Source organism: Loxodonta africana, chromosome 7 (genome assembly GCF_030014295.1).
Source record: "Loxodonta africana isolate mLoxAfr1 chromosome 7, mLoxAfr1.hap2, whole genome shotgun sequence".
Classification (NCBI taxonomy): domain Eukaryota; kingdom Metazoa; phylum Chordata; class Mammalia; order Proboscidea; family Elephantidae; genus Loxodonta; species Loxodonta africana.
Genome location: NC_087348.1, coordinates 132636265 through 132648357, shown reverse-complemented (window position 1 = coordinate 132648357; position 12093 = coordinate 132636265). Strand labels below are relative to the sequence as shown.

The window sequence follows — 12093 nt, the reverse complement described above, 5'->3', positions numbered from 1 at the left end:
TGAAAGCTGGACAATGAATGAGGAAGACCAAAGAAGAATTGATGCCTTTGAATTACGGTGTTTGTGAAGAATATTGAGTATACCATGGGCTGGCAGAAGACCAAACAAATCTGTCTTGGAAGAAGTACAGCCAGAATGCTCCTTAGAAGCAGGGATGGTGAGGCTTCAGCTCGCTTACTTTGGGCATGTTATCAGGAGGGACCAGTCCCTAGAGAAGGAAGTCATGCTTGGTAAAGTACAGGGTCAGGGAAAAAGAGAAAGACCTTCAAGGAGATGAATTGACACAGTGGCTGCAACAACGGGCTCAAACATAGCAATGATTACGAGGATGGAGCAGGTTGGGGCAGTATTTTGTTTTATTGTATATAGGGCTGTTATGAGTCAGAACCCACTTGATGGAGCCTTGATTCCCTGTCATGATGATCTAACTTTAACACAATAAATTGTATTATGTAGTTCTTTTATATACCATTTAACCCACAAACTGTTACAAATGACTTAGCATAAAAAGATAAATATAAAATCCTTTACTTAGTTTTTTTTTTAGGACCCTTGGTGGCACAGGGGTTAAGAGCTATGACTGCTAACAAAAAGGTCAGCAGTTTGAATCTACCAGCTGCTCCTTGGAAACCCTATGGGACAGCTCTACTGTGTCCTGTAGGGTTGCTATGAGTCAGAATCAACTCAGTGGCAACGGGTTTGGTTTTTTTTGAACAAGAAAGGCCATCACTTTTTGAGCACTTACTATATGCCAGATACTCTGCTAAGTACCTTACATAATTTTACAATTTAATCTTGACAAGAACCCCTTCAGACAATAATAGTGGTGGTAGTCGTAGTGGTAGTAGCAGTAATAGTAGTGAAAATATCTAACATTTATAGAGCATTTATTGTAAAACAAACAAACAAACAAATCCTTTTGCTGTTGAGTTGATTCTGACTCCTAGCGACCCTATAGGACAGAGTAGAATTGCCTCATAGGGTTTCCAAGGAGCACCTGGTGGATTTCAACTGTCGACCTTTTTGTTTAGCAGCCAGAGCTCTTAACTACTACGCCACTAGGATTTCCATATTTATTGTGTACCAGGTTCAAAAGCGGCTGCAACAGTACATCGACAGGGAACTGCCAGAAATTCAGGCCGGAATCTGAAGAGGATGTAGAACCAGGGATATCATTGCTAATGTAAGATGAATCCTGGCTGAAATCAGAGATACCAGAAAGATGTTTACCTGTGTTTTATTGACTATACAAAGGCATTTGACTGTATGGATTACGAATTATGGATATCATTTTAAACAATGGGAATCCCAGAACACTTAATCGTGGTCACGAGGAACCTGTACGTAGACCAAGAGGCAGTCATTTGAACAGAACAAGGGTATACTGCATGGTTTGAAGTCAGGAAAGGTGTGTGTCAGGGTTGTATCCTTTCACCATACTTATTCAATCTGTTTGCTGAGAAATAATCTTAGAAGCTGGACTGTATGAAGAAGAACGGACATCAGGATTGGAGGAAGACTCATTAACAACTTGCGATATGCAGATGACACAAACCTTGCTTGCTGAAAATGAAGAGGACTTGAAGCACTTAACTGATGAAGATCAAAGACCACAGTCTTCAGTGTGGATTAGCCTCAAATTAAAGAGAACAAAAATCCTCACAAGTGGACCAATAAGCAACATCATGATAAACAGAGAAAAGACTGAAGTTGCTAAGGATTTCATTTTACTTGGATTTACAACACCCATGGAAGCAGCTGTCAAACACTGGGGAAATCTGTTACAAAGGACCTCTTTAAAGTGTTAAAAAGCAAAGATGTCACCTTGAAGACTGAGGTGCACCTGACCCAAGCCATAGTATTTTCAATCACCTCATATACATGTGAAAGCTGAACAATGAATAAGTAAGACCGAAGAAGAATTGATACCTTTGAATTACAGTGTTGGCCAAGAATATTGAATATACCATGGACTGCCAGAAGAATGAACAAATCTGTCTTGGCATGCCCCTTAGAAGCAAGAATGGAGAGACTTCATCTCACATACCTTGGAGATGTTATCAGAAGGGATCAGTTCCTGGAGAAGGACATCATGAGTGGTAAAGTAGAGGGTCAGTGAGAAAGAGGAAGACCCTTAATGATATCAGATTGACACTGTGGCTGCAACAATTAGCTCAAGCATAACAACGATTGTGAGGATGGCGCAGGACCGAGTGGTGTTTCATTCTGTTGTACATAGGGCCACTATGAATCGGTACCAACTGGACAGCACCTAACAACAACCACCAGTTCTGTTCTAAGCATTTTACACTTAATTCTCATAACAATCCTGTGAAGTGGGCACTATTATCTTCTTTATATAGATGAGGAAATGGGGGTACATGGAAGTTAAATAACTTTCATAATGTCACACAGTAAATTGAACTAGTACATAAAGCCAGTGATCTGATTCCAAGGCCTACACTCTAACACCTTAGCATTATACTGCTTAGTAGATACACTTCTTACTCCCTTTTTACAGATGTAGATACCAAAGGTTAGAGAAGTCGAAACAAGTCCACAAATTTTAGTAAGCTAGAGGACTTGGGTTCAACCCTAGGATGCTTGATTTTATAGCTGGTTCTTTACCATCCTCCTGTACTTCCTCCTTGTGACAACTGCCAGAGTCTAGACTAGGTGATTTGATACATTATCTGCTGTAATCTTGATAACAACCTTATGAGGTCGCTATTGTGCCTTCCATTTCACACACCAAACCAAAAACCAAACCTGTTGCTGTCGAGTTGATTCTGACGCATAGCGACCCTAAAGGACAGAGTAGAACTGCCCCGTAGGGTTTCCAGGGAGCACCTGGTGGATTTGAATTGCCAACCTTTTAGTTAGCAGCCATAGCTTTTAACCACTACGCTACAAGGGTTTCCATTTCACACACAGGAACCTGAAAGTTCAGGAGGTTAAGCAAGTTGCGTAAGGCTGCACAAAGTGTGAGTAGAAGAGTTGGAATTCAAACCCAGGTCTGCCTGACTCCAAAGCTCATATTCTTAAACATTATGCTGTGCAGGAGGGGAAAGACATAGCAGAACAATGGAATCAGTGAAAGACACTACTTGCAAATTCAGTAATGCCACCGTGAACAAGGTGAATGCCATCGGAGGCTGTGTTCTAGAAATATAGCATTCAGAGCAAGGGAGGGGGCAGTCCCACTCTGTTCTGTATTGGCAGAGCACACCTGGGGCATTGTGTGTGATTCTGGGCCCTGCACCTGAAACAAAGATTCCTGATACACCTAAAACACACCCGGAGGTGTGCTTTGGGCCTGGTGAAGTGGCTGAGTAACATGTTTGAAGAAGGATTGTTAAAAAGCTGAGACTATTTAGCCTCCCAAATGAGACTACTTAAGGGGGGGTAGGCTAAGTAGCTAGTGTTTGAAGTGTCACTGGTGCTGGAGGGTTAGATACTATCTGTAGGGCTCCAGAGGGAAGGTCCAGACTGCACACAGAGAAGAGAAGCGGTCACTTTGGCTCCACATAGGGAGGAAGGGCTGCCTAGGACTCAGAGCTTTTTAGAAAAATGGGTGGGCTTCCTTGCAAGAGAGTTAATTCTTTTTCACTGAAGAAGCAGCTGATTTACCACTTATCGTGGGCATTAAAGAAAAGATTTCTATGTCAGGTGCAGTCGTTCTTAAATTTTGGTGGGTCTAAGAATCACCTGGGGGAACTTGTTAAAGATTTCCAGGCCTTACATTCAGAAGTATTGCTTCAGTGGATACGGATAAGGTCCAAGAATCGGCATTTATAACTAACAACCCAGAGGGTCCAAATCAGGTAGTCAGTGACCCACACCTGGAGAACGAGTGAGCTCATTCTACAAATAAACATTTTAATAAAAAAAAAGTGTATAGTCAACATAAGGCCTTCAAAGTAAGTCGTTTTAAGTTTTGTAAAGGATCCAAGACAAAATAATAAGCTGATAGTTAGAATTAGAGATGAAATTTTTGGTATGTAGGATATCTTTTTTTTTTTAGGATATTAGGATATGGAAGGAAAAGTCTTGATTCTCAATCTATGTCACAAAAGATAAGACTTTAATAGAAAAAATAAATCCAGCCTGAAAATTTAAAATAGAATAAACAACTCACTCTGTGTATGCCAAAGAATAAATGTTGAAGACCTGGAAAAAGCTATCGGGCTATCCTAACGGACAGCACCTGTTTCAGGTTAAATACCTATCAGCCTTTGGGGGCCAGGCTTATATAAACTTCAACCGAAAACTAACAGGACATGCGTAGGTAAGAGTTGGAAGCAGTTGGTCTTCTAACTCTACCCCCTTTTTTGTTGTTGTTGTTGAAGATCTTTTGCTGGTAAGTGTGATAATGTTTGATTAATTTTAACTCTTACTTAAAGTGTGCAACCTGAGAGCCACATTTTAGAACCACTGTATTCCGAAACGCTTTTGCTCTCTGTAAATACGTTTTTAATAAAGTGCTGCTTGGTGTAATTTATTACCCTCTCATTATCTCCTTGACTTAAGTTGAATAATGTTTCATAAACATGTTAAAGTTTTTAAAAGAAATATTTTTTTCCTTTGAAAAACTTTAAAAACTGGCCAGTTGAGGAATTGGTGTTCTCGGGAAAATGTTTTGTTGACTGATAGTGTTTGCGATGTGATTAGTTCGTTCACTGAGGATTTCTTTCTAGCAAATGATTTTTGTTTTCAGTTTAAGATATCTAAGAATTCCAAGTCACAATTATATGTTGATAACAAGTTAAACCCTTGTTCCTCTTTCATTTCTTCTTGCTTTGAATAGTTGAAGACCTCCTCCTAGACTTCTCTTTTTCCTGAATCATGAGAGATGAAATCGCAACAACAGTTTTCTTTATCACAAGACTGGTGAAAAAACATGATAAATTGAGTAAACAGCAAATAGAAGACTTTGCAGAAAAACTGATGACAATCTTGTTGGAAACATACAGAAGTCACTGGCACTCTGATTGCCCTTCTAAAGGGCAAGCCTTCAGGTGAGAGCTAGTATGTGCTATGTGAAAGGAAAGTAAAAACCAGGCAACCATCTGCTAGGAAGATGCAATGATTCTGTTGTCTGTCTATAAATAACTAAACTTTTATGGTCCCAAACCTATTTGCTTGAAAGAAAGAGATGTGGTAGGTGACATTGTAATTGGAAACTGTAGAGCAAATTCCTTATATGAGGTGGATTAGATAATTTCGACTTGTGTTTGCTGTGAAAGACAACAAGGAACATTTGTGAATTGTGTGACTTAGTGATACAACACACATTCTGAGTCTCTGTATAAAGGAGTTTTACTTTTAAAAGTGTGGGAGGGAGCGGGGAGGGCGGTGATGGGAGGTTGCGGTGAAGTGGGAGTTGTGCGTGTTGAAGCAGTCTGTCTACAATGTGATCCTTCTGCTAAAAATAAAGCACCTGTCCTTGTCCTTGTTTCCCTCTCCCTGTTAAGGTGTATCAGGATAAACAATCATCAGAATAAAGATCCCATACTAGAAAGGGCTTGTGCTGAAAGTAATGTGGATTTTTCTCACCTGGGTCTTCCAAAGGAGATGACTATATGGGTAGATCCCTTTGAAGTGTGCTGTAGGTGAGTGATCTCATTGGAGTTTTAGTTCGAGTTTGGGTGTTCTGTGACCCCCTAAAAAACCCAGTGCCATCGAGTTGATTCTGACTCATAGTGGCCCCATAGGACAGGGTAGAATTGCCCCATAGAGTTCCCAAGGAGCGCCTGGCAGATTCGAACTCCTGACCCTTTGGTTAGCAGCCGTAGCACTTAACAACTATGCCACCAGGGTTTCCATCTGTGACCCCTGGATACCTTAAATTATTAAGTTAACTGTGTAGATTTTTGTGAGAGTCCCTCGGTGGTGCAAACAATGAACACGCTCAGCTGCTAACCAAAAGGTTGGAAGTTTGAGTCCACCCAGAGGTGACTTGGAAGAAAGGCATAGCAATCTACTTCGAAAAAATCAGCCATTGAAAGCCCCATGGAGCACCTTTCCACTCTGACACACAGGGGGTTGCCAAAAGTCAGAGTCAACTCGATGGTAACTTGTTTATAGACTTTTGTGAAAAATAATGCGCCAAAACCTTGGGTTAGCAGTGAAGATACTGGCTAGTTAAGAGTTCTAGATGCAAACTTAAACGATGCAGACTTCCATTAGGAGTGGGAAGCACAAACATTTTAAATAGTATTTGAAATTTGACTTTAACCACTAATACCCTCTTACAAACTGTAGATTATAATTTCTAAGTATTTTAGGCAGTACCAAGGGGAAACAGGAATTATCTACTGTTGGGCAGTTCTGCCCATTAGCTGAATCAAAAGAATAAACCAGTCTTTTTCTGAACAATTAGCCAAAATAGTTCTTACAGAATTCCCTCAGTAATGATGACAACGCAGTCACAATGCCCCTCAATTTGCTGTCAAGCCATTTCGACTCTATAGACCTATCCTTCCTTCCCCCTTCCCTACTTTTTTTTGACCTATCCCTTTCGAATACCTCTTTTTATAAGTTGGTGAGTTGTCTTCGGGGAGAGAAAATGTGTGAAGTTGAATCCCTGAAGAATAATTTTCCTTTCCTACTTAGGTATGGTGAGAAAAACCACCCATTTACAATTGCTTCTTTTAAAAGCAGATGGGAGAGATGGGAACTCTCTCAAGGAGTCAGGCTTGCTGTCAGTAGAGCCTCATCAGACGACTCCTCCGGCGCTTCCTCCGATGAAGAAAGTCGTAGCAAAGAACCTCGGACGATCCCTAAGGTCAGCAACCCGAACAGTACTTATCAGGTAAAGCGTGTTCCAGTTCTCTACGTTTTTTTCTATTCTAATTCTAAAAAGAATATGCTTAATGTAAAGCAAAACAAAAAACCGACAAAATGTGGAAAGGAAAAAAAAAACTACAAAGATTAAAAAAAAAGACAATATTCTGGCAAATCTTTATTTTTTCTGTGTGTGTTCTCTACTTGGCTGAGTGCCTGGATCTACCGTGTTTCCTAGTCCTGTTTCTTCACAGCTGACCCAGATTTCCTTTTTACTTGAATTCTTTCAGACTTAAAAAATTAGTTTTTTTTTTTTTTTTTGTCAAAAGAGAATAACATGTCACTTGTCAAACTCAAAATAATCAGAAAAGGCCAAAGTTCTGTAATCCCACTGCCAAAGAAGTTTTTTCTCAATTTTTTTTTTTTTACCTGGACCCATAATATATATATATTGAAATGGGTTTCATGAAAGAATACTTACTTGTACTATGTGCAATGCCCCCAACACTTCATTTTAAGTTATATTGATGATTTCAACAACTATTGGCTCACTTCATGAGCCAACAGTGGTTTGAAAAACCCTGATCTAGAGAAGGATCTCTCTTAACATGTCGTATGTGTGTACTTGTGTACATATTCTTAAAAAAAAAAAAAAAATTCTTAAACACATGTTAAAAGTGAATGTAGCATTCTAACATTCATTCTCTTCTGTAAACTAGCTAATGTATTATTGAAAGCATCTAGATTGTTTCCACCTTCTTGTGATATAAAAAAGCTTATAACTTGTACAGAGATGTCTGAATTTTAAGTTACTTCTTGAGATTTGATTCTTAGACATAGAATTACTAGGTCGTTCGGTATGGACATTATACTAGTTAATGTATGACCAAAGTAACTCCTAGAAAGTATATTTATATGTAGTCTCATCAGTTCTATGTGAAAGTGTATGTTTTACCATTTCCCACCCCCTACGATGGCACTAGTTTTTTTTTTTTTTTTTTTACCCCCGAATTGGGAATTTTATTTAAAAAATGGTATCTAATATTATGAACATCTATTATTAAAAAAAAAAAGTGTGTCCAAATGTTTTAGGCACTTACTAGCTTACGAATTTTCTCTTCACTTATCCATCATTCGAGGCCCTAATATATTATTATAGGTTCTTCAAAGTTCAGGGTTGTTTTAACCTGTTGTTATGTTAGGGACAAATACTTTCCCCTAATTTGTCAGTTTTCTAAACTGATCTTTTACATGTACAGAAGTTAAAAATCACGTAATAGTTAAATACCCTTGATTCTATTTTTATGTTTAGAAAGGTCTTATTCCGTCTACGGATTAGATCTATAGTCACCTATGTTCTTTTAGAGCAGTTGTTTTCAAAGTGTGGTCTATAAAACATAGTTATTGGTCATATGGAATGTTTAAAATGGATATCTATAGGCCTCAGATCATGATTAGGCAGTTTTCAGTTGGGGTGACAGGGGTGAAATAGGGTAGTGGAAAACCCAAGAACATACACGGAATATGGATAGATGTGTTTTAAAAAATTCTAACTGGATTAAAGACTTTTGGTAAAAAAATATGTTGGTAAAAGGTATGAAGCGACTTTAGGAGTCCCTGGGTAATACAAATAGTTAATGAACGTGGCTGCTAACTGAAAGGTTGGAAGCTTGAGCCCACCCAGAGGTGCCTCTGAAGAAAGGCCTGGTGACCTACTGAAAAAATCAGCCATTGAAAACCCCGTGGAGTGCAGTTCTCCTCTGACACACCTGGGGTCGCCATGAGTCAGCCAGCTCAGCGGTAACTGGTTGGAGGAAGTGACTTAAAACTTTTCACCCCCCAGAATGCTAGCCGCTTTTGCCAACATGATTTTTATTCATTTATACTTTTTGTTTTGTTTCTTAAAATTTTATTATTGCTGAGAATATACATAGCAAAACATACATCAGTTCTACAGTTTCTATATGTACCATTTAGTGGCAATGACTATATTTTTCAAGTTGTACAACCATTCTCGCCTTCCTTTTCTGAGCTATTCCTCCCCCATTAACATAAGTTCGCTGCCCCCTAAGGTTCCTATCTAGCCTTTCAAGTTGCTGTTATCAATTTGGTCCCATATAGATAGCTCTCAAAAGAGCGTAACACTCAAGGAATACATTTTTCGCTAGTTTAGCTAAACTATTGTTTGGTTTTAAGATGACTTCAAAAGACTTAATTTCTGAGTTATGTGTTTGTGCTTAGTTTTTAATCATTAAAAAAAAAATCAAACCCATTGCCTTCAGTTAATTCTGACTCATGGAGCCTCCACGTATGTTAGAATAGAACTTTGGTCCACAGGGTTTTCAATGGCTGATTTTTCAGAAAGATTGCTAAGTCTTTCTTCCAACATGCTCTGGGTGGACTCAAACCACCACCAACCTTTCAGTTAGCAACCGAGCATGTTAATTGCACTACCCAGGGATTCTGATTTAGTCATCACCAAAAACCCAAAAACCAAACCTGTTGCCGTGGAGTCGACTCCAACTCATAGCAACCTTGTAGGACAGAGTAGAACTGCCCATAGAGTTCCCAAGGAGCGCCTGGTGGATTCCAACTGCTGACTTTTTGGTTAGCAGTGGTAGCACTCAACCACTACGCCACCTAGCTTATTAGTTTAAATATATTTGTACTTTTTTTTTTTTTTCCAGGTTGAAAACTCGAGACGGCCCTTTCAATCTTGGTTCCAAATCCCCTGCAAAAAGAATATGACTGATGGCCATGTCAGCCTCCTAGGAAATGCTTACTATGCATCGCTTAAGAGTTATAGGACTGCTGCTATGTCAGTAGGACACCGGGTGGACAGGTACCATTGGGTCAACAAACAGAGATAAAGCTGTGACTGGGTCCGAGGTGGGACAGAGCTCAGAGGAGTGACTCTAATTTTATTTAAAACTAAACTGAGTCTAGGCGGAGAGGTCCCTGAAACAAAAAATAGCCATATTAGGGATTTTAGTACATGATGGTAAAATCTCTAACAGACTCTTCTTAGCTGTACATATAGTTCTTATATCTAATTTTACATATGAAGTTTTATATAACGTTTCATGTAACACTAATGAATGAACCCAACAAGGTAATAGAATGAAGATATTGACCTGTGATAAGATTAATTATGAAAAGTAACAATTTAAATAAAAGTACTGTGTTTTTAGTCCTTTTCTACTTGTTTATTGCAAGAAAATTTTTAAAAGTATGTACTTACTCGTTCGCCAAAAAAGAAGACCTTCACTTAGGGAAGATGGATACTGATAATGTAATATTCTGACTTCTACTTTGTTACTTTCCACCATTGTTCTATGTGACAAATCAGTAAGAGGTTGTTTGAAAATTACTGTTATAGTTCTTTTTAAGAAACCCAACAAAGAATTTTATGCCTTCTTAAACTGCTTGATTCGTTTTAAAGCCTCTTAATAGGCTTTATAATTATGACTTATTTTGTAACAGTGATGCATACTCATTATAAAGAATTCAAGCTAAGCGGGAAAATATACCAAGAAAATAAAAATTCCTACTACCCAAAAAATACCGTTATTAACGTTAAATGGTAAACATCTTTTTAGTTATCCTATGTAGATATATGGATGTAAGGACCAATAAACAAGTAACTTGATAAGACCATACTAAGGAAGCTACTCATAAAATAATTTGGATTTAATTTACTTGATCTTAGCACAATGAAAAAACCTGAAGTGAAACTGAACTGTTTACAAGTATTTTCTTTCCTGAAGGACCTCTCTAGTATTAAAAACGGAAAACATCAAGAGGTTGGGACAGTCTTTAAAAGTTGTATTCAATCTTTTGCAATATTCATTATGTTACGAAAGCTGCAGAAGCTAGCAGTCTTAATTTTCCTCCCTGCCCCTCATTTCTCATGTCATTTCTTTTGGTAGGAAATACATATATAACATTTGTCATTTCAGTTTCTTCTGTGTATACAGTTTAGTGATGTTAATTGTGTTCATTGTGTTGTGCAACTATCACCATTATCCATTTCCAAAATTTTCCGTTACCCTATCAGAAAGAAGCTTGGGGTCTCCTAAACAATGAGTTTCCCCCTTTCCCCCTCCCTCGTACCTGTCCCTGGTAATCGCCAATAACCTTAAGTCTATATACACTTAGACAAGATATTTCATATAAGTGGACTCATACAATACTTGTCCTTTTGGGACTGACTCCCAAGCCATTTTTAATATCAAGATTTAACAATTTATGCTCAGTCCTGAAACAATTATCCTTAAAGTTGTTTTCTCTTAGTTCTATATTTAAACTGATTCAGTATTCACCAGTAATCTTTTCACATGACTGCTCTATATGTAAACCCTATTTTGATTTATCTTTGGTTAGCTGAATTTTATTGTTAAGTGGGTTTTTCACAAATGGCTTATACCAAAACCAAGCCTGTTGCCATCAAGTTGATTCTGCCTCGTAGCAACTGTATAGGACAGAGCAGAATTGCCCCATAGGGTTCCCAAAGAGCAGATGGTGGATTCGAACTGCTGACGTTTTGGTTAGCAGTGGAGCTCTTAACATACTGTGCCACCGGGGCTCCAAATGGCTTACCCAGTGCTGTCGAGTCAATTCCGATTCATAGCGACCCTATAGGACAGAGTAGAACTGCCCCATAGAGTTTCCAAGAAGTGCCTGGCAGATTTGAACTGCCGACCCTTTGGTTAGCAGCTGTAGCACTTAACCACTATGCCACCAGGGTTTCCCCAAATGGCCTACAGATGCTATATTCTGTGAGTTCATTTGTGCTCGAGACTATCTGTGTCCTTTTATACTTGAAGGACAGCTTCGTTGGGTATTAAAATTCTAGGCCTTGGCTTTTTTTCTCCCTTATAACTTTACAGACCTCAAAATAATATTTGCTAGAATTTTACATTGCTATGGAGAAATCTGAGACCAGCTTGGTTTTCTGAATCCCCACGCTCACACACATGTACACATTTACATTTTTTGGGTGAGTTCTTTTGCCTGCCAGTCTGAAAAACTTTCCTTGTACTTCAAGTGTATGTCTCAGTCCATCATTCCGACTCAGTTTCTCTCAACACTGTGTGCCTTTCTGATCTGCAGATTTTTTTTTTTTTTTTTTTAGGAATGATTCTTACTTAACTTTATTTTGAGTGTCCTTCTGAAGCTTAACTAGCAAATGTACGCTCATCTTTAATGAAGATCACATGGACTTCTATCCATGGCACACTTCCCATAAAATTCCTTCCACCATTATTTCCTATTTAATTAACGTGTGTAGAACAACCGTCTCAGCCA

The 12093-nt window shown here is 38.6% G+C and overlaps 1 protein-coding gene across 1 annotated transcript; it reads left to right on the top strand.

The window, feature by feature from the left end:
* The first annotated feature begins 4646 nt into the window (after positions 1–4646).
* On the top strand, positions 4647–10207 carry BTG4 (BTG anti-proliferation factor 4). Its single transcript, XM_003415686.3, has 4 exons — positions 4647–5018; positions 5475–5612; positions 6616–6814; positions 9474–10207. The coding sequence occupies exons 1-4, from the start codon at positions 4846–4848 to the stop codon at positions 9654–9656; spliced, it is 693 nt and encodes a 230-aa protein (XP_003415734.1). The 5' UTR covers positions 4647–4845; the 3' UTR covers positions 9657–10207.
* Positions 10208–12093: the final 1886 nt, after the last annotated feature.

Bases quoted from the DNA above. Each gene is read 5' to 3' on its own strand.
- BTG4 (XM_003415686.3), top strand. From the start codon at position 4,846: ATGAGAGATGAAATCGCAACAACAGTTTTCTTTATCACAAGACTGGTG. The intron at 5,019-5,474 runs GTGAGAGCTAGT...CTCCCTGTTAAG, and splicing joins TCTAAAGGGCAAGCCTTCAG to GTGTATCAGGATAAACAATC. The intron at 5,613-6,615 runs GTGAGTGATCTC...TTTCCTACTTAG, and splicing joins CCCTTTGAAGTGTGCTGTAG to GTATGGTGAGAAAAACCACC.